The following is a 26,159-nucleotide window of genomic DNA, read 5'->3' on the forward strand; positions in this document are numbered from 1 at the left end:
TGTCATTAACAGTTTATGCCTTGAAGTATGAAATGACTCTTACCTTTGGGGAAATAAGAACCATGCTGTTATTGGTCATAATATTAAAGGCTCTGCCCCTTTGTAAAATCCAGTGTGACAGGGCAAGGCCAGATGGCTATAGAAAAGTAGTGGGAGATAGATATATTCGCTCCAGGCTAAACAAATCCCTGGTACCAGGATAAGTGAAATGGCAGCTGCTCCAGGTCAATTAAGACACCTGGGGCCAATTAAGAACTTTCCAGAAGGCAGGGAGAAGGCTACGTTGATTGGGACACCTGAAGCCAATCAGGGGCTGGCTGAAACTAGTTAAAAGCCTCCCAGTCAGTCAGGTGAGGTGCATGCCAGGAGCTGTGGGAGGAAGTTGTGCTGTTGGAGAGACTGAGTAGTACACACCATATCAGGCATAAGGAAGGAGGTCCTGAGGTAAGGGTGAAGTGGAGCTTGAGGAAGTCAGGGCTGCTGTGGGGGAAGTAGCCCAGGGAATTGTACATGTCATGTTTCTAAAAGGTCAGCTACCATAGCTGATACTATTAGAGTCCCTGGGCTGGAGCCCGGAGTAGAGGATGGGCCTGGGCTCCCCCCCCACACACACACACACTTTGCCCCCTGATTAATCACTGAGACTGGGAGACAACAGAGACTGTTCAAGGAAGGTTAACTTCTCCTCACCTCCCTTGCTGGCTTATGATGAAAATGGCTCAGTAGACTGTGACCCTTGTCTCTAGAGAGAGAAGGGTTATGTGGAGGGTCATCAGTGAGCCTCTGAGGCTAGTGAAATCTGCCAGGAAACGTGGGACCCACGGAGGCAAGGACAAAGCTTTGTCAGACCAGCTTTACCTCTTCAAACTCCATATTGGCCACACATAGAACTACCAGTCTATTTGTAAATCTGAAGTATTTCCAAAGATTTGTTCCTCATAGGGTCTCGGATATTTGTTTGTCCTTTTGATTAAACTCTAATTTGACTGTGGTAAATTGTATCTGGTATTCAGAGATGAAGGTTCCTGTATCTTATCCTTGAAAGAAGAAGTCATGCATAGTGCTTTCCAGAGATCAGCTTCCTCACAGAGGTTAAAAATAATTTCATATCAGGAATGTTCCCTGCATGCCAAGGGTGCCATAAGAGGTAGGAGGGGCAGCTGTCTTGGTGGCATTCATGAGTTTGCCTTCTTCCCTTGAGCAAAATCCAGTCATTGACTGCTATCTGTTTTTAAGTGGAAAATTTGACAGCTGTACTTTTAAGTATCCCACTGGCTGAGTTTCACTGATTGTCTTCACCAAAGCTGCCCACTCATACTCTGGAGAATCTCCCTTATAAACAGGCCCGGAAGTGCTGATGTTCTCAGCTCTGGGAGATGTTGTGTTTGGACAGAATCAAGTGGTTTGACTGGCTACCCGTAGGTGCAATTGTCAGTTATTAGCTTTACATTTCTTCCAAAGAAGTTACACAGCATTTAACCAAAAATTTTTTTTTTAATTTGAGTATATATTGTTATTGACAAAAAATAGGGTATTAATGAAAAATTCTACATCTGTTTCATTTGTTACACTAATTTATGTTCTCTATTTATTCAAAAAGTACAATAAAATCTATAATATTCAGCTTTGTGCAAATGCAGTCCAAGAACTTTGAGAAGCACTTTTTGAATGTTTCATCTTGGTTTTGGCCTTTAAGGGCAAGTATTGCCTCTCGCGGTCTGAGCCAAATTCCCATTGGGGTGAGCAGGCACAGATCCTGGCTTTGGTGGAGATGCAACTGCCTACACCAAGAGTAATTTTGACCTTATGTCACTGTTGAGCCACTGGTAGCAGGGTAATTACAGGAGCTGTGTGAACTTTTGAGAGCAAAACTCAGCTATTTTTAGAACTGAAACCAGCTGGGTTTCATGTGAAAATTTTTTGATCCATAAAAGTTTAATGGAGCTTCAAAGTGAAATATTTTGCTCTCTCTGGATTTTTTGAGATTGAGTTTTGTGGTTTCATTTTAGTTCCTTAATAGCTAACCACATGGGAGGTTTTATGGGTTGAAATACCGAGACTGGAGTTGTTTCATGGGAAGAAGCAGGTTTTTTAAATTAATAAGCTAATTATTATTACCATAGCCTAGGAGTCCTAATCATCAGTGAGTACCCCATTATGTTAGGTGTTGTACAAACACCGAACAAAGAGACAATCTGTGCCCAAAAGAGGTTACAATCTAAATATAAGACAAAGGACAACAAATGGATACAGACAGATAGACGGGAGAGTACAAGGAGACACTATACATTATTTGACACCTCTAAGTCATAGACACTGTGGAGATGGGCCCTGTAGAAAACCCACAGATGATTAAATAGGAAGATAAATAGATAGATGACTGAGATCATGGATGTCATCACTCACTATGCGCCTATTTACAGTATCCTAATATGGATACTCATTTTATGTAAGAACGGTCATACTGGTTCAGACCAAAGTTCTATCTAGCCCAGTATCCTGTCTTCCGACAGTGGCCAATGCCAGGTGCCCCAGAGGGAATGAACAGAACAGGTAATCATCAAGTGATCCATTCCCTGTCGCTCATTCCCACCCTCTGGCAAACATGTATCCAATGTACATTATTGCTCCGTATTGAGACATTGTTTAAATTAAGTGGATTTTTAAGCCTATTACAAGTACATGGAATGTTTAATAAAATGGGAATATACTTTAATTAATTTATGTACATTTTACATTGGCTCTGGTGGGTAATAATGTTGCATCCACATATGTATTATTAAATAAGAGCTTATTAAGTTTTAAGCTATATTATGTTTAAGAATTTCATTCGAGATTAGATTTTTAGGAATATATTAAAACATATTTTTTTTTAAATTGAGTTTTTTAAAAGAAAATTTTAATTATGGAAATTATTTTCAAATGACATTTTGGAGAGTGTGTGTGTGTGTGTTGCCCTTCTTAAGGTTAAGGGTTAGTTCTTACATCAGAATATTTCACTGCTGTTTGGACTGTGGAGAAAGGAGAAACTGGATCCAGAATAGGCTATATCAGTGAGATAAAATAGATATTTCATGCTGTAGCCTACAGGAGGAACTGCCATGCCTGTATGATATTTAAGGGATCTGCAGCCACCTCTCTACTTTGCACTAGCCTGGATCTCCAATTGTTGCTTCATTTCTAAAAAGTAATTGAGACCTCATCCTAACATGCTCCCAAGAAATTTCAAGCAAGCTGCATGCCACATTCTCAGGAGAGACATCCCAGATGGCAAAGTCACCTTGCCACCATGAGCAGGTTTCTCCTATTGTAATATTCTGACAGACCTTGGAGATCACAGGTGACAACACCTCAGTCATGTGGCAATAATCTAACTACTAGCACTCCCCATGATCCAGGATATAGGAGGGCAATCTACCAGCAGTGTTGTGAGGCTTAGTTAATATATAATGTGCTTTGGACTCCCTGGATGGAAGGCACCGTTGGGAGTTATTGTTAGTTATTGTAAAGTTATTGTTACTTTCTCTTGACTGTTTTGGGGAGTATTTTCACAGGTACAGAGGATGGGGAAAGAAGCAAACTGCCTGTCCTGGTAGAGAATGGGATTTTTTTTGTTTATTTTTAAAAGGACCCCAGCATCTGGAAATATAGTCACTTTTTAGAGAGAGAGTGGTTAAGTTGTTTCAGTTACTGCTTCTGCTCTCTTACTCCTATGAATTTTTGTGCTTTCACAATCACATTTTCCTATTTAAAAAATATGTTTCTATCCCTTATTGCTGTGTGAAAGTCCCACATGGTCAGCAGGGGGAGATGACTAAGGCCTCAGTTCAGGAAGGCAGTTAAGCATGTGCTTAAATTCATCCTTATTCAGGAGAGCACTTCAGAGTGGGCTTCACTTTGATCACATGCTTAAAGTTAAGCTGGTGCTGAGGGCTCTGTGGAATAAGGAAGCTTTGCGGAATGGAAGCCCATCTTGTCTATACATGGGAAACAGTGAAACTAATTATATACCATGTGCCTGACAAACGTACAAAGTAAGGAAACTGAAAAAAAGAGGGACAGTCCCCTCCCTCTATTTAATATAGTTCAGATACAGTAACCTTCGGTGTCACTGTTTACACTGATATGTGCACGCGTGTCAAACAGAAGTGTGATTGTGAAGTTTGCACAATCTGTTTTTTTTAAGTCAGTCTCTAGTCCTGATAGTTGCTGAGGAAAGCTGGAAAATATGATCTGTGTGCGTCCTGCAGACTCAGGAACCAGAAAGCAAATAAAAAGAACCCAAACTGTGATGGGTTTTTTGTGGGGGGAGGCAAGGATGGTTTTTTGACTCATGATTTTTAAGTCAAGCTTGTGATTTTGGGGGATCCTGACTCATAATTTTTTGAAAGCTTGAAGTTGGGGATAGTGTGTTTCAGCCAAGCAAAGTTGCTTGGGAATGTCCCATCTGTGCCACTCTGTCATGCAACTAGCCTCTGTGCCTGGTTTTAAAACTCCCACTTCATCTGCCTTAATCATACAGTTCAAAGATGTTTCAAGCTTTAAACCAATGAATTAAATCTTTGTCCTCACAACAAGGAGCTGTGAGATGACTCCACACTTTAGGTGTGGGCTCAGCTTCACTCCAAGACCGAGGACTAATCCGAAATAATCAAATATCAGGTGTTAGGAATTAATAAACATAAACCGTTTCATAGGGACACTGCTATTTGCTTTATATTTCCCCCCTTTAGCTTTCTTGCTTGGCAAATCTCTGATATGTTGTTGTTTTTGTTGCCCATCCTTGTAGTGGTTAACAAAAGGAAAAAAACTGAATTTGACCACATCCTTGAGGATGTCAAGCATTTATAGTTTATTAGTTTAGAAGCTTACTAAATTTAAACAGAAGCATTAACATGGCCTTCGGTTCTCTTGACAGTTATAAACTCTTCCTTGGGGGGATTTCTGTAATGCTGTCTAATCAGCTTAAGGAGTTAATTAAACAGCTGTCACTTAGCTTCTTAATTCTGAGACTTGATGCTAAATAAGATTTTAAATTAGTTATGCATGACTGAGGCATGGATTCTGTGATACAGCTAAGATGGCTTCCAGCGGAAGAGAAGGAGAAGCTAGACCTCATTTAAGTGAACAGCAGTGGGATTCTGGGTGACACCCAGATTAATGATCTGGAGACTGATACATGGAAAATCTATGAGGAAAACGGAAGGTACTAGTGAGTGCCAAGTAAGACAAGCTATTCATTCTCATTTGGTGCATGTACTTGACCTTAAGAAGTTTTGATAACTGTTATTCCCTTCCCTAGTACAGTCTGTACACATTAAACCCAAAGACTGAGATACCTACTGAAAACAGTAAGGAACATATGTGTGTCACAAAACAGGTGTCAAGTCTGGATAGTTTCCTTTAGTTTAAACAAATGTGTGTATCCAGATCTGGCACTCTGGCAATGGGCTATAGTATTTCAATGAGCTTTTAATGCTTCTTTCCTTTGTTTGTATAAAGAAATGAACCACAGCAGATGTATTGAACATTAATATGTTTATTCATATGCATCCCACATACTAATTTCTGTTGTGAAATAACTAAAAGCTCTCTTTAAGAAATCAGTATGTCATTTAGAATTCCGATTCCGTCCTCTGACTCTGAAAATCAAGAGCCAGTTTCTCTGCTCAGGTGTAAATCCAGAGTAACTCCATTGAAATCAGAAATTGGAATCTATATTTTTAAAACACCATTTCCAAAGCTCATATTTCAAGCTTCCTTGTATTTTGCTGCTCATCCTCAGAGCTAAAGGCTTTGTGCTGCAAATCAGCTCCAGTTATTTTGAGGAAACATGCCTAGAGGTCTTCTTTGAAAAACAAATTGGTGCCTTGTTCACGGTTGCTTATGGTATTGTGTGGCTTTGAAGGACAAGAGGGAAAGGCTACTAAAATAAATTCTTTAATCCTGTTGAAGTGCTTTTGGAAGGGAACATTGACGATCGCCACTTTTGTACTTTAATATGAAACAAAGTGGCCCTATTATAAATCTAGTGCAGAACCTCGGACATTAAGCATGAGTCAGTCATCTGCTTGTTTATTCAGGTAGTCATATGAAGGCGACCATTCAGAAATAACTGGGGCAGAGAACAAGCTAGTGGGAGGAAGGGAAGAATCACAAGATTTAGAAAGACATTATTCCTTTCTTTCAGTGTAGGAATTAGAGGGCAAAAGGCATCCTAAGGGAAATTAAATTGCAGGGGCACCACCAATTAAAGCTGGGCAACGACTAGGCATTCACGTTTGCCTTTCTAGTTAAAAAGATGGTTGCTATGTGAAGCTTCTCAATGCGTTTCTTCTGGAGGAGTTTATACCTTCAGTTGCTCAGTATGAATCTTACTAGATAGACCCGCTCCCCTTATGGGGAAAGAAATCCTTGCGTGGGCTATAATCACTTTATTTCATTGTTATTGGGTTTTGGTGTGCCTGAATTATAGAGATGTGCACCAAAATATACTCTATAACGGTTATAAAAGATCAGCATCTTTTTACAGCTGCTCCGGGAATCAACTTTTACTGGACAGCATATTAGGATAAAGCCTTTCAAAGCCGATAAGTATTCCTAGTTGTATTCCTCTGGCATCAAGTCTCCTATAATCCATGTTAGCTATGGACAAAGAATATAATATTTCTTCAAAAGATTCCAGTATCATTTAAGCAGCAGAAAATATCACTTTTAAATTAGTAACTGTTTTTCGATTTATAGCTGTTACACGTTGGAAATTTGCATTATAAATCTCTGTATAGGCTAAATAAGTATCATGTTTGTTTCCTTGGAATGAAATAAGTTTTTTATTTATTTTCACCATGGGAACATTAAGCCTTTTCTAGCCATTAAACAAATGGCTGAAGAAACATTTTTCATGGCCCCTGCTCTTTAAATTGTTGTAAATTCATTTTACACTTCTACATTCAAATGAGAAATGCAGATCAGATTTCTAAAGAAGAAATTCTCCAAGTGCAAAAAAGTGGAGTTGCTGAAACTGCAGAAACAATAAGTTTTGGCTGCTGCAAACAGATTCTGAATATTGCTCGTTTTACTTTGCACCTCTCTTGAAGTATCAAATGGATTTGTCTACTTGGCATACACCAAGTGTTTTGAGGCTTGCTGATGGGAAATCATGATCCTATTTTAGAACGTTAGGGGTTTCTATAAGCTCTAGGAAATATTTCTTTAAAAAGTTTGCAAAGTTTCTGAGGAGACTTTTGTGGTCCTTTAAAAAGTGGCAATGTTGTAATATATTCTGTCAAGCTGATAGGAGTTTTGCATCATGCAACCCATGTTTTTTAGGAATGGACAAGCACGCCGATTTTGAGTCTTCCTTAGAGGTTTTTAAGGTCGGGCTTGACAAAGCCCTGGCTGGGATGATTTAGTTGGGGATTGGTCCTGCTTTGAGCAGGGGGTTGGACTAGATGACCTCCTGAGGTCCCTTCTGTCATAAATATAAAGGGAAGGGTAAACCCCTTTGAAATCCCTCCTGGCCAGGGGAAAGCTCCTCTCACCTGTAAAGGGTTAAGAAGCTAAAGGTAACCTCGCTGGTACCTGACCAAAATGACCAATGAGGAGACAAGATACTTTCAAAAGCTGGGAGGAGGGAGAGAAACAAAGGGGTCTGTGTCTGTCTGTATGCTGCTCTTGCCAGAGACAGAACAGGAATGGAGTCTTAGAACTTTTAGTAAGTAATCTAGCTAGGTATGTGTTAGATTATGATTCCTTTAAATGGCTGAGAAAAGCATTGTGCTGAATAGAATAACTATTTCTGTCTGTGCATCTTTTTTGTAACTTAAGGTTTTGCCTAGAGGGGTTCTCTATGTTTTTGAATCTAATTACCCTGTAAGATATCTACCATCCTGATTTTACAGGGGGGATTTCTTTATTTCTATTTACTTCTATTTTTTATTAAAAGTCTTCTTGTAAAAACTGAATGCTTTTTCATTGTTCTCAGATCCAAGGGTTTGGGTCTGTGGTCACCTATGCAAATTGGTGAGGCTTTTTATCCAACATTTCCCAGGACAGGGGGGGGGTGCAAGTGTTGGGAGGATTGTTCATTGTTCTTAAGATCCAAGGGTCTGGGTCTGTAGTCACCGAGGCAAATTGGTGAGGCTTTTTACCAAACCTTGTCCAGGAAGTGGGGTGCAAGGTTTTGGGAAGTATTTTGGGGGGAAAGACGCGTCCAAACAGCTCTTCCCCAGTAACCAGTATTAGTTTGGTGGTGGTAGCGGCCATTCCAAGGATAACGGGTGTAATATTTTGTACCTTGGGGAAGTTTTGACCTAAGCTGGTAAAGATAAGCTTAGGGGGTTTTTTCATGCAGGTCCCCACATCTGTACCCTAGAGTTCAGAGTGGGGGAGGAACCTTGACACCTTCCAACCCTGATATTCTATGATACAGTTGGGGTAGGGACCAGGTCCGCTTGCATTTGTACAATACCTAGCCCCATGGGACAGATCCAGCTGGACTCTGGGCATGGGCAGTGGGTATCATAGCCTGAGGCAGGGCTCCCTAAACAGCCAGGCGTGGCCTCTCTCACACTCCCCCTCCTGCTCTTCCCCTGTGCCTTGACCCCGGCTCAGGCTGGGGCTGGGGCCGCGCTGCCTGCCCTCCTGGTGCTCTGGGGCTGAGGGGTGGGGGGCTGGAGCCAGCACTCTGGGGCTGGAAGGGGGGAGGCTGGGGTCACGCTGCCCACCTTCCAGGCACTCCAGGGTTGGAGCCACGCTGTCAGCCCAGTGTTTCAGGGTTGGGGGCACTCACCTGGGGCTGGACCGGTGGCTGCAGTGGGTGGCTCTGGGCTTTGGCCGGGGGGGGGGGGGGGAGGGGGCTTGGGTGAAAGGGGTGGGGCTGGATTAGCCTCCCCCAGCCAGCGGTTCATGCTCTGCCCATGTCTCTGGGTTATTAAATGGTTATTAAATGATAACACTAATACTTGAAACTCTACCCAAAACTCAATCCAAATCTAAACTACCAATGCATCGGATTAACCTTATTTTTTATGCTGCTTTTCATTTTTACATTCCTTTGCCAGCACCTCTCTGCAGCCAGTGGTGAAATCCAGAAAAAGGCTGCTCCCATGGATTCCTAGCTCACTTGAGAAGTGAGAAGAAATGTTATAAAAAACGAGGCGTCCCTGGGGCACCTTAGACTAAATTTATTTGGGCATCAGCTTTCATATTCATCATATTCCAAGTCATTCTTTGCAGACCAAAGAGAGTCAGATATGGTTCTGATAAGCTTTAGAATGGCAAGCTGTTTCTCAGAGCAAACTCATGAACATTTTGAGGTTCGCCCTCCACTAGCTGTTAACTAGGGGCAACTTTTCATTTTAGCGGCATATCTCATTAGTCAGATTGTTTGCAAAAGCTCAGTATAAACTCTCTCCTTCCCTAGGGCCTGCACTATACGGTACAGACTAGAAATCTCAGGCCACTCACATATTGGTTCCAGCTTAATACTAAGGCCTGGATTCTGCCAACGTAACTTTACTACCATGAGTAGTCCTATTGAAATGAAGCACATGCACAAGGGAGTGCAGAAACAGGGCCTAAGGTCTTGGTTCTACAACTCTTATATGTGCCTAGTAGCTGTCCCATTGGCTTCGGTGGGACTACTCGTTAGGGGAAGCCTCCCCACCCCCAAGTGGGTGTAAGGTTTGCAAAATATCTATACAGTATGCAGGAGACTCTCTGTGATGCTTCAGATTAAAGAAAAAAATTAAATCATTTGGAAATTTAGTTGCAAACCTCCCGGAGATCCTGGTTGCCAGAAAAATATCTTCTGTTCTGAGAGCAACGCTACGCCCAAGACTGATGGGCCTCATGCTGCAGACTGTCTGTCCTTAGAGACATTTACCTTTGTGTGACTTGTGATTTCAGAATATCGGAAGGGTTTGGGGACTGGTTGGGGGAAAGGGGGGGCCTTCTTCTTTACCGTTCTTTTGTAAAATTCTATTTCCCGCTCCCCTTAAAGATCATGAGGTTGCAGGGGCAGACTCTGGCAAGGTAGCTATCAAAAGTGTAGGAGTTTTTTTCCTTCTTTAGATACTGCTTTGATCCCAAATAAAGTGTCTGTTCCTTTAAATAGTGTGAAGAGCCCTTTTTTATCCCCGTGGTTTAGATGAGAGAGATCGGTGCTTCCCCTCTCTCTACCCTGAGAGACAGTAGGGGGAGTCGTTGTGGTTTCGATCGTACTTTGTTTCCTTCCACAAGTGAAATCAGGTCAGGCTCAGAACCCATAGCATGAGCTATTTAGATAATGAGAAGTTAGCACTCAGGGGGCTTTGGAAGCCTTTAGTTCATAAGAACCAGTTGAAATCAAGGAGCTCTTGTTCTATGGGATATTCCTTGATTCAGAGGCCTGGTTTTGAAAAGCTCAAAACCTTTCCAGGAATGAGCAGTGCCTTGTAATTAGGAATGGAAGAATGCAGGAGTCAAATTGTGCTCTTTGTTTCCCTTTGTGTAAATCAAGGATAACTGTAGAGAAGACAATGAAGTTACACCAGGGTAACCGAGAGCCCAATTTAGTACTGTGTTTCTGAGTCAAAATGTAGTCCTATAATCTGAACCACAATCCTTAAAATGTATAAGTAATGCATCAAACAGGTAATATTCCTTTTGGAATAAATGTGGCAATAGTGATATAATATAATATTATTCACTTATATAGCTCATTTCATGTAAAGAACTCAAAGCACTTTGCCGACAGCTTTACTCTTTGAGATAGGGTAGCTCTGTATTATCCTCATTTTACAGACGGGGAGACTGAGACACAAACAGGTGAAGCAACTTGCCCAAGGTCACATGGCAAATCAGTGGCAGAGTCAGGGTAGTTTCCAGCCTCACCATCCCAAGCTCTAAGAACGAGACACACTGGTTCTCATTCTCCATTGCCCTGCTCTCTTTGTGGTCACTTACACCAGATATGAGTGGTTGCATTTTAAACTCACTCTGCTGTGGCATAACCAACTATACGAAGTGCAGAGCAGTGGAGACTGAGGCTCATTGCCTGTGTTTATATGGCCCCAATTAGCACAGTATCTGAGCTCCATACCGTCCTTAGTGTATTTATCCTTACAACACCCAGGGGAGGTACAGAAGTACTGTTTTTTCACCATTTCACAGATGGAAAACTGAGGCACAGAGAGGCTAAGTGACTTGCCTAAGGTCACTCAGGAAGTCTTCGGCAAAGCAGGAAATTGATCCTGGATTTCCCAGGTTCTAGACTAGTGCCTTTACCACTGCACCATCCTTCCTCTAATTATGTAAGCACTGTTTTCTCTGACGTTTTTGTAGAACGCCAGTGGCTACAGAATACCGTCTGGAGCAGGGTTCCGATGGTTAAAGGACAAGGCTTAAAACAAGGTGACCAACAGGGCTGTTAACTGAGATCAGTGTGAAGAGGTCTCCTAAAGTACCGACTACTAAATCCTGAGCACGTGCATGCTCATACTGTGTGGAATCTCCTCCGGGTGTCATCCTCTAATATAATAGTGAGCTGTAGCTCACGAAAGCTTATGCTCAAATAAATTGGTTAGTCTCTAAGGTGCCACAAGTACTCCTTTTCTTTTGGCGAATACAGACTAACACGGCTGTTACTCTGAAACCTGACTGATATTCACTGAGTGGCAATCAGGGAAGGGGGAGTACCCTAACAGCTCTGATGACAGAAGGGAGTTTGTCACCAGAAGTTCTCTGTACAGAATCAGGGAAACTCTTGAAGCACAGAGCTACTGCCATTCATGTGCAGTGGATAGAGCACTGGACTGGGAGTCAGGAGACCTGGATGCTATTCCGTGGCTCTGCCATTGGCCAGGCGTGTGATCTCAGGAAAGTCACTGCCTCTCCATTTCTTTTATCTGGTTAAACTGTACGTTCTCAGGAACTGTCTCTCACTCTGTGTACAGCACATAGCACAATGGGTCCCCAAGCTCAGTAGGACCTGGCGCTACTATAATGGAAATAATAAATATCAATAATAATTAATAATGAACAGTGGGTTAAAGAAGAGGGCATGCTGAGTGATGGGATCTAGCACTCATCCAAGTCAGACCAGACACATCACGTGCTCCATATATTACTGGCTCATACTAATTTAAAGATCAGGGTTCCCGAGTCTGCTCCTCAGCCATCCTCAAGAGAATGATTTTGTGCCTTCTACCCCATCAGGCTGGCTAGACCCTTAAAAACAGACCTCTCATTATCCTGCAACAGTGCGTTAAAACACCGCACCTGGCTAATATCATACAGTGCTGCATTGCTACAGTGTTCTGGGCATTGCTATTGAGTTCTATACGGGGAGATCAGACACATGTAAATGGAAATCCTGGCCCCAAGGAAGTCAATCCCATTGTTTTGACTGGGGCAAGGATTTCACGCCCAAGTGTTACCTTGCGCTTGGTGCAATTTACTGTACCCTTGTCCCATCCTCTGTGCCAGCAATTCTTGGGAGGTCAGTGGAAAATTAACACAAGCTTCATTTTTATAAGGATAGGTGAAGAAGAGGAGAGCTGGCATCTGATGACAGAAAGGGGGGCGAGGTGGAAGCGTCTAAACCAAGGGTTTGTTTGGTCTTTTAGGAAGCTGAGATCCTGAACACAGCGATTCTCACTGGGAAAACTGTGGCTGTCCCTGTCAAGGTGGTCTCAGTGGAGGAGGATGGGACCGTGACTGATCTTCTAGAATCCGTGGAGTGCAGATCGTCTGATGAAGATGTAATTAAGGTGAGAACCTATCATTTAATTGAGGGAAGGCCACATCCCTGCAAGAAACACTGCCAGTAGTGTTCTCTGACCTGCCAGGGTCTGCTCTGTGTGTGGCTAGTTTAATTCGTTCCTGACTATCCTTCCATTAAAAGGCAAAGAATTATTATCATCATTGTAATGTATAGACCAGTGCACTGGACCTATTAAAACACACTGAAAACCCCAAATCTCCACCCAGCATCTTGGGGTGTGTTCATCAAAAATAAAAAAACAGATAGGGAGGCCAGTGATTGACAGGGCACAGCAGTGTCCTGACCACACCTCTGCACCTGTAGGTCTATTTTAGCTCTACACCCACAGATGATTCCTTTACGCTGGGATGACTCTGTCTTGGCTGGCTATGCTGGCTTCAGGGCAAAGTTAGCACAAACTCTGATGCAGGGGAAACTCTTACCTAAGGACTTTGTATTTGCCTAACTTGCAGTTCTCTCACCTCGGTGTAAATCTGGAGTAGCCAGGCTGGGGTTAATGGCATTCCAGCATGGTAAAAGTGAAAGGGCGAAATTCTGCTCTCATTTCAATGCGGTTGAATCAATCAGTGGGGCTACACTGGGGTAACCAACAGCAAAATTGGTCACTGAAAGGCCAGAAGACAGTGAAAGACCGTTTGTGTATTGGTAAGTGTAACTTACACCCCCTACCCTCTTATTAGCTGCTTTCTCCTGTTTCATCCCTCTCTTCCAATCCCACAATGGGCGTGTCTACACTGCAGCTGGGATCAACCCTCCCAGCCCGAATAGACGGACCTTTGTAACAGGGCTCGCACTAGTGTGCTAGAAATAGCTGTGTGGACAGTGCATCAATGCAGAGGCTTTGGCTATTCACCCAGCTCAAGCCCGCTTTACTCCCTGGGTCCAAGATCAGGTGGCTAGCTCAAGCCTCCACTGCTGCGTCCAGATAGCTAAGTTTAGTGCATTAACGCAAACCCACCAGTGCAAGTCTGTCTCCCTGGGTTGTGTGGCTCACTCCCAGCTGCAGTGTAGACATACCCACCAAGGGACTGGAAGTGGAGCTGTACCCAGTGAGAAAGTTACACCAGTTTAGGCTTAGGCTCAGACTTGCTTGTGCTGTGTAACTCCTACTACTGTTCACCTTTTCTCTGGCCCCTTGTCTCCAGCTGAAGTTCATTTGATTTCTTGGTCATTCCTAGCTTCTCTGCTTGAAGGGAAAGTAAACATATGTATTAAAATGGACACAGCCTTGAGAAATGCATCCAGAGATAGCAAGTGCTGTGAGCCTTATTCTGCTGAGGACCAGAAAATGAAAATGAACCTCCATGTGATGGGAGGAAAATTGTTTTGCAAGTGAAGTGCCTCCCACTCATAGGTGTGATTTGGAAGAAGAAAGAAAAAGAAGAAAAATTTGTGACAAATAAAGCACAAACACCTACACATGAGAAATTACCCAATCTATATGATATCTTTATGAGAGAAAAACACTGAAGCATGATCCAGTTTCTTTTGCCACTGATCTCTAAGTATGGTAATCTGACTTTCAGGACTTTCTGCATTAGGGGACTGGTCCTGCAAACCTTTGGGCATGCATGTCACTTTTCACACAGGGGTCTGACACACAAGTGTAAAATGAATCCCATGGTTTTCAGGATCAGGCCCCAAATGTGTAAGAAAAAAACGCAGCTAATAAACTCAGTGCTTTCTACATCCCTTCAAGCCACGCAGCATGCGTGTCGCAGTTGAACTGTCACCTCTGAACTGGGGACACCATGTGACCCCTCAAGTTCAACATTTCCTTATTTCAGTTCTCAGCATTCACAACTGCTCTACTTTAGAATAAAAGCAGCCTGTATTCATTCTCCATTCCTTTTTTTTTTAATTTTCACTCATTTAACCTGCCAGCACACTGTTAATGCTTGAAATTATTTTAAAAAAGAACTAGATAAATTCATGGAGGATAGGTCCATCAATGGCTATTAGCCAGGATGGGCAGGGATGGTGTCCCTAGCCTCTGTTTGCCAGAAGCTGGGAATGATCAACAGGGGATGGATCACTTGATGATTACCTCTTCTGTTCATTCCCTCTAGGGCACCTGGCAATTGGCCACTGCCGGGAGACAGGCCATACTGGGTCAGACCAAAGGTCCATATAGCCCAGTATCCTATCTTATGTTCTTATGATTGCCTCAAGACAAAAGGTTCAGATCTGGCTTTTGAAGATAAAACTAGATGATCCTAATAGTCTTAATCTGTAAATCTATGTAGTGACATCTCAGTCATAGAGGCCTTGATCATGAAAGGTGCCGAGTACCCTCAACTCCTGTTGACTACAAGCCCATCTCTAGAACAGTTACTCTTCTGGCTTCAAAGGGATTAAGCACTTCACAGGAGATAGTCAGATTGGGCCATATTTTTTTTTCTCATGGGTTCACAAGCCTCATTATGCATGTACTGTAATGCACTGTGATGTACTATAAAGGTTTGTAGATTTCACCATCAGCTTTCTGCAGAAGTGAAATGGCCATTTGGTTTATTTAGTGTGGAATAATATAACTATGAATACTAAACGTTTTTAAGAAACCCAGCATATCCCATTTAGTTGGTATATGTTAATGGACAAGGGGAGACCATGATAGACAGTGCTGGAGAGAGACGATGGTGTGAGGTGGGTACAAGAAACCTAATAACAGAATGACAACAATATGGGTTTGTCTGGAGTTTGCCATTATCACCTCAGATACTCACAGCTGGCTGTCCTTACAGACAGGCTTCTCTAGAAGAGAAAATGAGATAGACAGCTAAAAATTAGCACTAAAACCAGGCCAGCTAAAAGAAAATTCCTTTGTGAATCCAAAGTTGTTGGTTTTTAAAAATGTTTTTAAACCTAATCCATCTGGCAGCCAATGGGCCTTAATCACTAAGGGCCTCTCCCTGAGCTGGTGTAAATCAGCCTCATTCCAATGACTTCAGTGGAGTTGCGCCAATTTACACCAATTGAGGATCTGGCCCTGTGTGAAATTTTCCTCAAAGGTTGACGGGAACATTGCGTTCTCTCAGCTGCGCATTTTCCTAGCGGGATATGTTTAGCTCCAAATCTATCCTCTCTGGGCCCCATTAGCTGATATGTCTTTCCTAGTGGACATCTTGTGGCATTGAAGTGAGACTGAAAGCTCCATTTTGTTCCAGTGGGGAACACCAGCAACTGGAGGCTTTGCTTAATATTCCTTGACGTGAGCCCTTAAGACCAATGCAGGTAATCAAATGTTACTGTCAGAGGAGCAACCTGCTGAGAGCTTCAAGTTTACCTCCAAGTTAAGGAGGGAAGAAACAAGGTAACTAAACAGCTTGAAATGCATAGAGCTGTAGATGGTGAAAAGTGACTTTTGTTAGCTATATTTCAACTTTTCTGTCAGAGGATTGTAACTAGAGCTGTAGAAATAACTGATTTTTCAGTTTGCTGGCAATGCTGAAAAATCAGGGGGAAATATTGTGTCATATCGGCCCAAACAAAAAAATATCCATGCCCCGAAAAGCTGAAAATTTTTTGTTTCAGGTCAAACAAAATTTCGTATTTTGATTACGTCGAAACATTTCATTCACCTGTAATGAAACAATTTTGAGTATTTTACTTTTTAAAAATTATTTTAATTACATTGCAGTAAATTTCAGAGTAAAAAGTCATTTTGAACTGAGAAATCTAAATGTTTTAATTCAAAAACATTTTTTTAAAATATTCAGGTTTTTTTCAACTGAAACATTTTGTCAAATTCAGCAAAAAGTCAGAAAATGTTTCAGCTGGCCAAGTCTGTATTTTTCAGTGAAAAAAAATTTTGGCTGAAAAACTTCGCCTACCTCAAATGGTAACATTTACACCCATTCTACTTGTTTTAGGCCACTGCATCTTCACAATAATACCTTGTACAGAAGATGAGGCCAAGCAATTTGAAAGTCCAGCATGTTATATGTTTCCTTTTTAAAATCTACACGGGGTTTCCATTTATCTTAACAGTTGAAAACCCAGCCATCATGCTGGTGGCTTCTGATTACACATGCCTTTCTGTCTCTCTTAATCCTCTTTTTTTTCTGCTTCTGCAAGATCCTTCTGAGTCTGGTAAATCTGCCACTGATTTAAAAAATGGATTTGTTTAATGTAGGTTCAGAAAGAAAAATTACAAATTAGTTGACATGTATTGCTTAGCCATTGTGGAGATCAGGACCACATTCTTAGCTTATGTAAATGAAATCAATGATGTTAAGTCAGTTTTCATCAGTTGAAGACCTGGCCCCACTTCCTCTGTCTACACTGCATTTTTATAGCCCTGTGAGCCTGAGTCAGCTGACACAGGCAAGCCACAGGTGTTTTATTGCAGTGTAGACATACTCACAGAGACACATACCCACAGCGTATATCCAAGGGGGCAGGTTCTAATGGATCACTACTACGAAAGCACCGGGGAGCTGTGGGGTGGAATAACTCAGCGGATTGGTACTGGCACACAGTGTCCAAGAATGTAGCCCAGTGACTGAAAATTGTTGATTATGAGACAGACTTTGAAATAAGTAAGTGGTTGGTTCAGTTCAGTTCTTGGTACTCAAGGCAGGGTCCTCATCCTTGTACTTATCTTTAAAACACGCAAGCAAATGTTTGGCACTATATGAATAACAGAATAATATAACCCAGCAAGTGTCTGTGTCCCAAAAATCATCCTTGCAACTTCCACTCTTCTTAGCGAGAGACCAGGAACTGAATGGGAATAGAGACGACTAGCAGTGGTCCCTGAGGCTCAGACACAGTGGTGGGGTGGGGTGGGTGGTCAAGCTTGCACTGCCATTGTCTGTTCTGTAACTGATCCAAGACTAAAGTTGGGACTTCACAATCCAGGATTGTCAATCTAGCACCTTCCACCAGCATTTAATTCACTTTGATTTGGACTGGGTGTGATTTTAAAAAGTGGGGACCCTGGGATTAGGTTTTCACCATTCTACACTTAGCACTTGTACAATGCTTTGTTTTCCATCTTCTGTAAAAACAATAATAAATCTGGAACATGCCTCAAAAGAGAAGCAAGTAGTATGGTCTGAAGTAAATAAGATGAAATTCAATAAAGACAAATGCAAAGATCTCCAATTAGGAAGTAAAATCAGTTGCACACATATAAAATGGAAAATGACTGCCTAGGAAGAAGTACAGCAGACAGGGATCTGGGGGTCATAGTGGATCACAAGCTAAATGTGAGGGAACAGTATAACACTATTGCAAAAAAAGCAAACATCATTCTGGGATGTATTAGCAGGAGTGTTATAATTGTAATCCTTCTGCCAGGCGGAGCCAGCAGCAACCAGGGCCGGGTTCAATATGTAGAGGTTCCTTTCCATCAATACAACACAGAACCGGCTCGAGCCCCCACCTAGTAACCTGGGAAAATTATACACCACAGCTTGATGCCTCTGAGAGGCAATACTTCACCACTCACAAGCACAGAGTCTGAGTGTAGAAATGAAACTTTTAATAAAAGGAGGGAAGTAACTCTGTTAATTTGGGAAAACACCGGAAACAGGGTTCATAAACATAAACCATGAGCAAAAGAGACTCCCCCAAGTAAGATGGGCAGTGTCCTTTTCCCCTCAGGCTCTTAAGTCGAGCAACCACAATGTGCCAGTCCCTTCTCTGCATCCCACTCACAGTTGCTGTCTGTGGTCAGTGCAGACCTAGAGTTCAGAAGTGCATCTGCAGATTTCACCTCCCACCCTTGGTGGAGGTAAGGAGGCACCCTATTTGCTCCACTGCTTGGGCACTCGCCCGCTGCCCTGCTGGCTGCTTCACTGTACCTCTCCACCAGCCACCCTGCTGGCCGCTCACTCTGCTCTGACTTCTGCACATCAGTCTCTTAGTGATTTTCAGTTCTTTGCAGGCTGGGCAAAAACACTGCCCCATCTCAAGTGATTTCAGCTCTCAGTGATTGAGCTTTTAAAATAACAAAAGAGGCCCCTAATGAAGCCTATTTAGCTCTTTCTTTGAACAGTGATGAGGAACACGTTAAACCAGTTAGGGAGGACCTTTGGGGAGGGTTCACAACCTCCTGACTGGGACACCTGTTCCCATCCCTTTTACTTTCACAGGGCTCTGGCATTTGAGTCCCTGGCTTAATGAGGTTCTTTCATCTGAGGGTGACCCCCCCCTCATCTGAGGGTGACCCCTCCCCCCGATTTGGGACAGGTTAAGCACAGTCCCGCTTCCCTGTATTCCTACAATAATTACAACATTGGTCACCATATTTCACTACCCCTGCATTCAGTACTAAAGTGATTTGTAACCCAACACCAGCCAAAACTAATTACTTTGACACCTCTCTATCTGCTGAATATCTAAGCAGAGTAGGAGCAAACTGTATTTACATAAACACATCGAAAGTCTAGCTTTCAGGGGAGCGTTCATTCAGACCCTGCTTACATAATCAAGACACAAGGAGTAATTCCTTCGCTCTACTCCACGCTGATTAGGCCTCAACTGAAGTATCATGTCCAGTTCTGGGCACCACATTTCAGGAAAGAAGTGGGCAAATTGGAGAAAGTCCACAGAAGAGCTACAAAAATGATTCAAGGTCTAGAAAACATGACCTATGAGGGAAGATTGAAAAAACTGGGTTTGTTTAGGCTGGAGAAAAGAAGACTGAGAGGAGACATGATAACAGTTTTCAAGTACATAAAATGTTGCAACAAGAAAGAAGGAAAAAAATTGTTTTCCTTAACCTCTGAGGATAGGACAAGATGCAAGAGACTTAAATTGCAGCAAGGGAGGTTTAGGTTGGACATTAGGAAAAACTTCCTGTCAGGGTGGTTAAGCACTGGAATAAATTGCCTAGGGAGGTTGTGGAATCTCCATCACTGGAGATTTTTAAGAGTAAGTGAGACAAAAACCTGTCAGGGATGGTCTAGATAATACTTAGTCCTGGCCATGAGTGCAGGGGACTGGACTAGATGACCTCTTGAGGTTCCTTCCAGTCCTACTATTCTAGGATTATTGTTCAATTTTACCTATCTGAAAACTGAGACACAGAGAAATTAAGGCCCCGATCCTGCAAAGACTCACAAGTGCTTAGTTTTAAATCTGTGAGTAGACTCATAAAGTTCAGCAGGATTACTTATGTGCTTAACATTATGTGCATGCATAAATCTATGCAGGATCAGAGTGTAGGTGACTAGACCATGGCCAAATAGTGATCAGAACTGAGAAGTTTCTGGCTTCCACAAACATCCCATAGACCTCAGTGCCTTGGCAGCAAAAACCCAGTTTCTGCTGGCTTAGTTAAACCTCCATGTATCACATTGTATCATCACTGTATTTTCAGTACACCTGCTGTACTTCAGACTTAAGACCCTAGTGCATGTCAGAGCCACACTCATAACAACAGAAGGAATTACAGGTGAAATGAGCTCAGGTGCACATGGCCCTCTGTACCTCATAAGACCTATGAGAGTTTGGTCCAGGTAAAGAGGCAGCACAGGGTCTATCTGCAGCTCACTGTGCTATGATGTGGTAGGCTTCATGCCAGTTGCACAAGCAAAGGGTCACCCTGCAGGTCCATGGCTGAGGGATGAATTTCCCAGTGCCTGCATCTATCCTGCCCAAATTCTGATCTCTCAAGCTGTGAGTGGATAGTGAATAGTGAATTTCATCCCAGGATCATTGCTTACTTTTTTATAAAACCACCTCTGTAGAAACAAGGCCCAAATTTGTTCTGGTATGAATAATCAGCATTCGGTTATGGCTTCAGAGGCGAGGAATATAAGGCGATTTTGTTCCAGCCACTCTGAGTGGGACTGAAAGGACAGTAATGCCTCTGACATTTTGTAAAGTCTTATTGCAGAGTAATAAATCCTGCACTAAAACTCAGTGTGGTCTTGTTAGTGGCAAAAATTACCTCTCTCTTGTCAAGTGCCGCCCATTACATGCTGCTCTCACCAGAACTAAAGTATCCAAGTCTTTTAAATAGCCTGACTCAGGCAGTGTTTTAAAACATTAAACTAATAGCATCTGCTTCTCCTCTTTCTTACACCTATGTAATAGAGGAGAAAATTCTCCTCTGTGAAAATCAGTGGAGTGACACTGGTTTAAAACCAATGGGAGAAGATAATCAGGCCCATGATTGTGAGTGGGGCTGCAGTTTGACCTTGACAGTTGGAGTGTTGCCAATGCTCACAATTTTATTGTGTCATTATAGTTGGTCTTAAATCTCCAGCACTTGGAGACATGGGATTGGGTTAGAATTCCAAGCTTTCCCTTTTTTTGAAAAGTAATTTTTTTAGCCCTCATGGCTGCAGATAAAAACTTGAAAACATGAAGTAAATATATCCTAAAGATGCAAAAAATCAGAAGCTGAGTAAAAGCATTATTTTTCATGTAAATCTTATGACTTTTAAGACAATCTCATGATTTTGAGGGCCTGCCTCTTTAAATGCTTGGGATTGGTGATGCTGCAATTAAAAAAAAATATGAGTGATCAGTAGAGATGGTCAGAATACTTCAAATGAAACATTTTTGTGTCAGAAAATGGGATTTCATTAAATAAAAATTTTCTGTGGGAAAAGATTGGTTTCAGCAGAATTTTCTGTTGGGGAAAATCAAAATGGAACATTTCCTTTTGGGTCAGTTGGATATTAATCTCTGTGTCCATCTGAAGTATCCATGAAATCTCAGTTCTGGGTCCCTCATACCTCCGTTCTCCCCTTTAGGCTCTGGTTCTTGATTGGACTACATCTCCCATGATGCACTGTGGTGTCTCACTGTGGCTGAGCTGCCATGACACACTCTTTTTAACATCAGCTCATCTTGAAACAAAACTTTCCATTGCAGATCAACAAATGGGAATGAAAAGTTTCAATTCAGGGGTGTCTAAACATTTATTTTGATCAAAAGAATTGAAATAAATAACTATGATCTCAACCCATTTTCAATATTCCTGAATGAAATTTTTTCTAAACTTTCCATTCCATGAAAAGTTTTGATCATTCACCTTTTCATCCCAACTCAGGATGAAAATAGAAGTGGGATAGAAATTCCATTTTGCAATCAGCTCTATGGATCAGAGGGGAAAGATCAAAGCTCATGAAAATATAGTGTTAAAAATAAAAGCTGGGAATGAGCGACAGGGGAGGGATCACTGGATGATGACCTGTTCTGTTCATTCCCTCTGGGGCATCTGGCACTGGCCATTGTTGGAAGACAGGATGCTGGACTAGATGGACCCTTGGTCTGACCCAGTAGGGCCATTCTTATGTTAAATTCTTATAAAAGTCACAAGAATAACTAGTGTGGTCTGACTTGATGCTGTTTTTAGTGGGAGCAGAAATAGATCCCTGATCTTCCCAGGATTAAAATCAGGAAAGGCAAAAATATGTACTGAAAGTAGAATTTGCCTTACCAGCCCAACCCGTGGCTTCCTTGGAATGAATTGAAACGCTCATTGAAAGTCATCGGTGCTCATTGCAAGAAGGTCAATGTTTAACTTGGCTCTCAATAGAGTTGGTTGACTTTTTGCAGTCACCCACACATAGAAGTTTCTATGTGGCAATAATCATGGCTATGTTTTCTTGAGAGTCATGAAAGTTATGGAATATAGTATGAAAGTGGAGCTGTAGCTATGATAGCACACAGGTCAAATTCATTGCTGGCATGAGACTTCCACTGACGTTGAGGGAGTTGCCTCCACATAGGGCATCAGTGAATTTGGCCCTTTGTGCCTACTTGGCAGAGACTGTATGTCTAGTGCATCCGGGGGAAATAACCTCCTCTGTCCATTGATATTTCTATTTAATAATAGTAAGGAATGAGCCTGATAAAGAGTAAGACAAGCTCCTTAAAGATATCCAAATGGTCTTGTCAAAGAGCATCTCTCACTAGGTTCTCAGTAAGGAATTCCTTCCAGACTGACTAGTGGGGCAGGGGGCAAAAAAAAAAAAAAAGAGCACAAGAGACAATAAACACAGTTTCACTTCTCATTAGTAGGTGATCTGAATTGTTTATGGTAAGATGCAGAAAGGCAGGTCATGGTCATTTGTGGTTGTAAGAAGCAGGAAATGACCTAGTTCGCAGAGCTGTCAGCCAGGTATTGTCTCTTTTTATTGTTACTTAATTGGGAATTTCTCATTTTTCTTCCTTTGAGGAGAGTGGCTGCATTCTGAGATTTTGGAAAAGGCGGTTCAGTCCTGGTGTCAGTTAGTAAGGAAACTGGATGCCTTTCTAGAGTTAGAAGACCGAGGAGGGAAAGTGTGTGAACTGGGAAAAGGAGCTCTAATAGATCAACCCATCCCCAATTCTTTCAAGGGAAGTAAGTCTTATTTACTTTTGACCAGGCATTTCCATGGTAGCATGAGTTCACCTCGTTAACATAATGACATTATACATTTGGAAAGTATCAAGGATCACCTCTTCCCATCTCCTCTATCATTGCTGGAAATCCATCACATGGAATATGATAGTCTGATCTCCAATCCCTCCAGAAGAAAGTAAAAAACCATAAAATCCCCCAATAATATGACATGGGGCAATTCAATCCATAGATCCCACAAATGAAGGTGCTCAGATACCACGGTTTTGAGGGTCATATAAGTGCCCAAGCAGAGAGATTAGATTGACAGGTAGATCACCATGTTTAAGTATCACATGGTCTATGAGAAACCTTAGATGTCCATACAGGATGGGATTTTCAAAAGTGCCTTGACTTCCAAATGGGAGTTGGGTGTCTGACTCTTTTAGGTGCTTTCGAAGATCTCACCCAGAAGGTACTGCATCCCAGTGATGATGGAGGATTCTTCCAGTACTTCCTGGAAAAGATCAATCCAAAGGTTGATTGCCTTCTCAGAGAAAATGACAGAGCGAGAAAATGGGTGGGCGGGATGAGCAGAAACACAAATGGAGCCTAATTTACTTCTTACTTACACGGGGGTAGATTACAAGTAGCCACACTGAAGTTAATGGAGTTGTGCTGATATAAGTGAAAGGTGAATCAGGCACAGGGAATCCAACAGTACAGGTCTCCAAAGTAGGAATTTGCATTAAAGAACCGTAAGATGAGAGCTGTGCTCTCAAAACACCCTCCCCCGCTCTTAAAAGTCATCACGTTCTCCAGTTACAGTGATTTGTAAAAAGAGCATCTACCACCTTCTTTTTAAAGAGGTCGTATTTATAGTGCTCTGTGCAGGCTCCAAGTCATCCTGCCAATGAGGATTCAAGACTCTTAATGCTGTTTTATTACCATGCAGTAAAATGTTACAATATGGCAGATAAATTGCTGTCCTCTAGATCCAGTTTAGGATTTTTTTTCTGGACATAGTGGGTGCGATATATCTACCAAGCTTTGTATCTTTTGTTTATCATCAATAGGACTGTCCAGGTGTTGTGTTAGCTACAGAAGGGCTCTTATATTGTTGCAATATCAACATACAAGACCAGATCGTCAACTAGTGTAAATCTGTATAGCTCCACTGACTTCAATGGTTCTATGCCAATTAATACCAGCTGAGGATTTGGCCCTTTGCCTGAAACTTAGCAGAGAAGCTTCTGGAGAGGTTAGGTCCTGAAACCACATCCACTGCCCTGAAAATCAGATACAGGGCTTGTGGGAAAGTGTTGAAGCCTGCAGAGACAATGGGAGAAGCTAGGGACTGGTTGGAGATTATAGGGATATTCTGAAGGAAAGGAAGCCAAGGAAATGGGGGGTGGGGAAGAAGGACCTAGTTGAACCCAAGCCCCAAGGATTGTGCACATCTCTAGCCCACAATCCACGCTGTCTTCCCCTTAATTGATGAAGGTGGGGCAGTATAGTCCAATAGTTAAACCATAACAGTGAACCGTAGGAAACCTGAGTTCTAATCCCAGCTATGCTCCAACCATTTAAATTGCCCATGCGCTAGTAAGATGGGGGTAAGAATTAGAGCAGGTCAAAAGTTGGAATGTCCATTCTCAGGGAAATACTCAAATTTTGAAAAATATTCGTTCCATTTCAAGACAAAAAGTGGAAATTCCCCAAAAATGTCATTTTGCAATAATGAAAATGTGTTTTTTTGAAAATTTGTAAATGAAATTCCACACGGGAGCCCAAGCCCAAGTGAAAGGTGAATCAGGCACAGGGAATCCAACAGTACAGGTCTCCAAAGTAGGAATTTGCATTAAAGAACCGTAAGATGAGAGCTGTGCTCTCAAAACACCCTCCCCCGCTCTTAAAAGTCGTCACGTTCTCCAGTTACAGTGATTTGTAAAAAGAGCATCTACCACCATTTGTAAAAAGAGTATCTCAGTTACCAAGCTTCAAGGCCACCTGCTCAGCTGTGGCTCCCAGGGCTTCTAGGGCAGAGCTGAGAGCCTAGAAGCCTTGGGAGTCACAGCTGAACTGGGAGTGTAGGAATCAGGGCTCCCAGGGCTGCCTGTCTCCCAGCTCTGCAACAACAAGCATGGAAGAATTGAGAGCTCCCAGGACTTCCAGGGTCCCTGCTACAGAGCCAGGGGTCTAAACCCTGAGAGCCCTGGGTAGAACTGGGGGTTCCAGATGTGCCAGACTCCCGGCTCCATATCAGGGAGCCTGAAAGCCCTTGGTGATATGTATGGCAGGCTGCCCTGGATCCTGGAAAACCTGGAGTCCCTGACCCAGGAACAGTCCTTCAGGCAGGCTACCAAGGAGGTTTGAAACCTGCCTACCTGCCAAGCATTTCACTTTTGACTATCAGATAATGAGATGAGTCAAAAGTGACCATTTCACTTTTGACTCATCTCATTATCTGATAGAAGAATGTTCTGTGAGAAAAATTCCAACCAGCTCCAATGGCAAAGCTTACCCAGCTGTGCAAAGACGCTCAGATGAAAGGCCCTACTTAAGTTCAAAGTATTATTATTGTGTGATATATTTGACTTTCTCAGAAACTCATTAGGATGGAGCTCACTATTTTTCTGAAGCAGCCCTGCTAAATTGACCTTGATCACAGCACAGCCCGATACTCCCTTTCACAAAACACTAGTGGATGAGTAGAAATTTTAGAGCTCTTTCCTTCACATCTGCCAAGGGCATAGATTGTGTTTGAAAATGTTCACCTAGATCTGCTGACTGACGCCTTGTTACCCTGTGTACCCTCTCTGGACACTTTTAATTACTTTTTAAATCATTCAGATAAGGTCCTGACCCTATTTGCCCCAGTCTTAGCAGAGAGGATACTGTTTGTATGTCAGACCCCTGGCTAAAGGAGCTTACTCTGGTAAGATACACTGTTCAGATCTCTGAAACTCATGCATTCAAACCAGGAATCTTACTAATCCTTTCCCTATTCCCTAATGGGCAGCTAATCGTGCTTACTAATTACCAAGCCAAGGAATATTTTCCAGGGCTGGTGGAAAAACAGCTGCATGGAGACCCATATGAAGC

The 26,159-nt window shown here is 42.3% G+C and overlaps 1 protein-coding gene across 1 annotated transcript in view; it reads left to right on the top strand.

Annotated features, from left to right (window-relative positions):
- Positions 1-26,159, top strand: part of LOC125622983 (transmembrane protein 132D) — a 396,779-nt gene that overhangs the window by 323,323 nt on the left and 47,297 nt on the right. The window contains exon 5 of the mRNA XM_048821723.2: positions 12,609-12,752. Coding sequence (XP_048677680.2) covers positions 12,609-12,752 — 144 coding nt within the window. The remainder of the gene's footprint in view (positions 1-12,608; positions 12,753-26,159) is intronic.

The sequence above is a fragment of the Caretta caretta genome, chromosome 15, assembly GCF_965140235.1.
Source record: "Caretta caretta isolate rCarCar2 chromosome 15, rCarCar1.hap1, whole genome shotgun sequence".
In the NCBI taxonomy this organism is placed as follows: Eukaryota; Metazoa; Chordata; order Testudines; family Cheloniidae; genus Caretta; species Caretta caretta.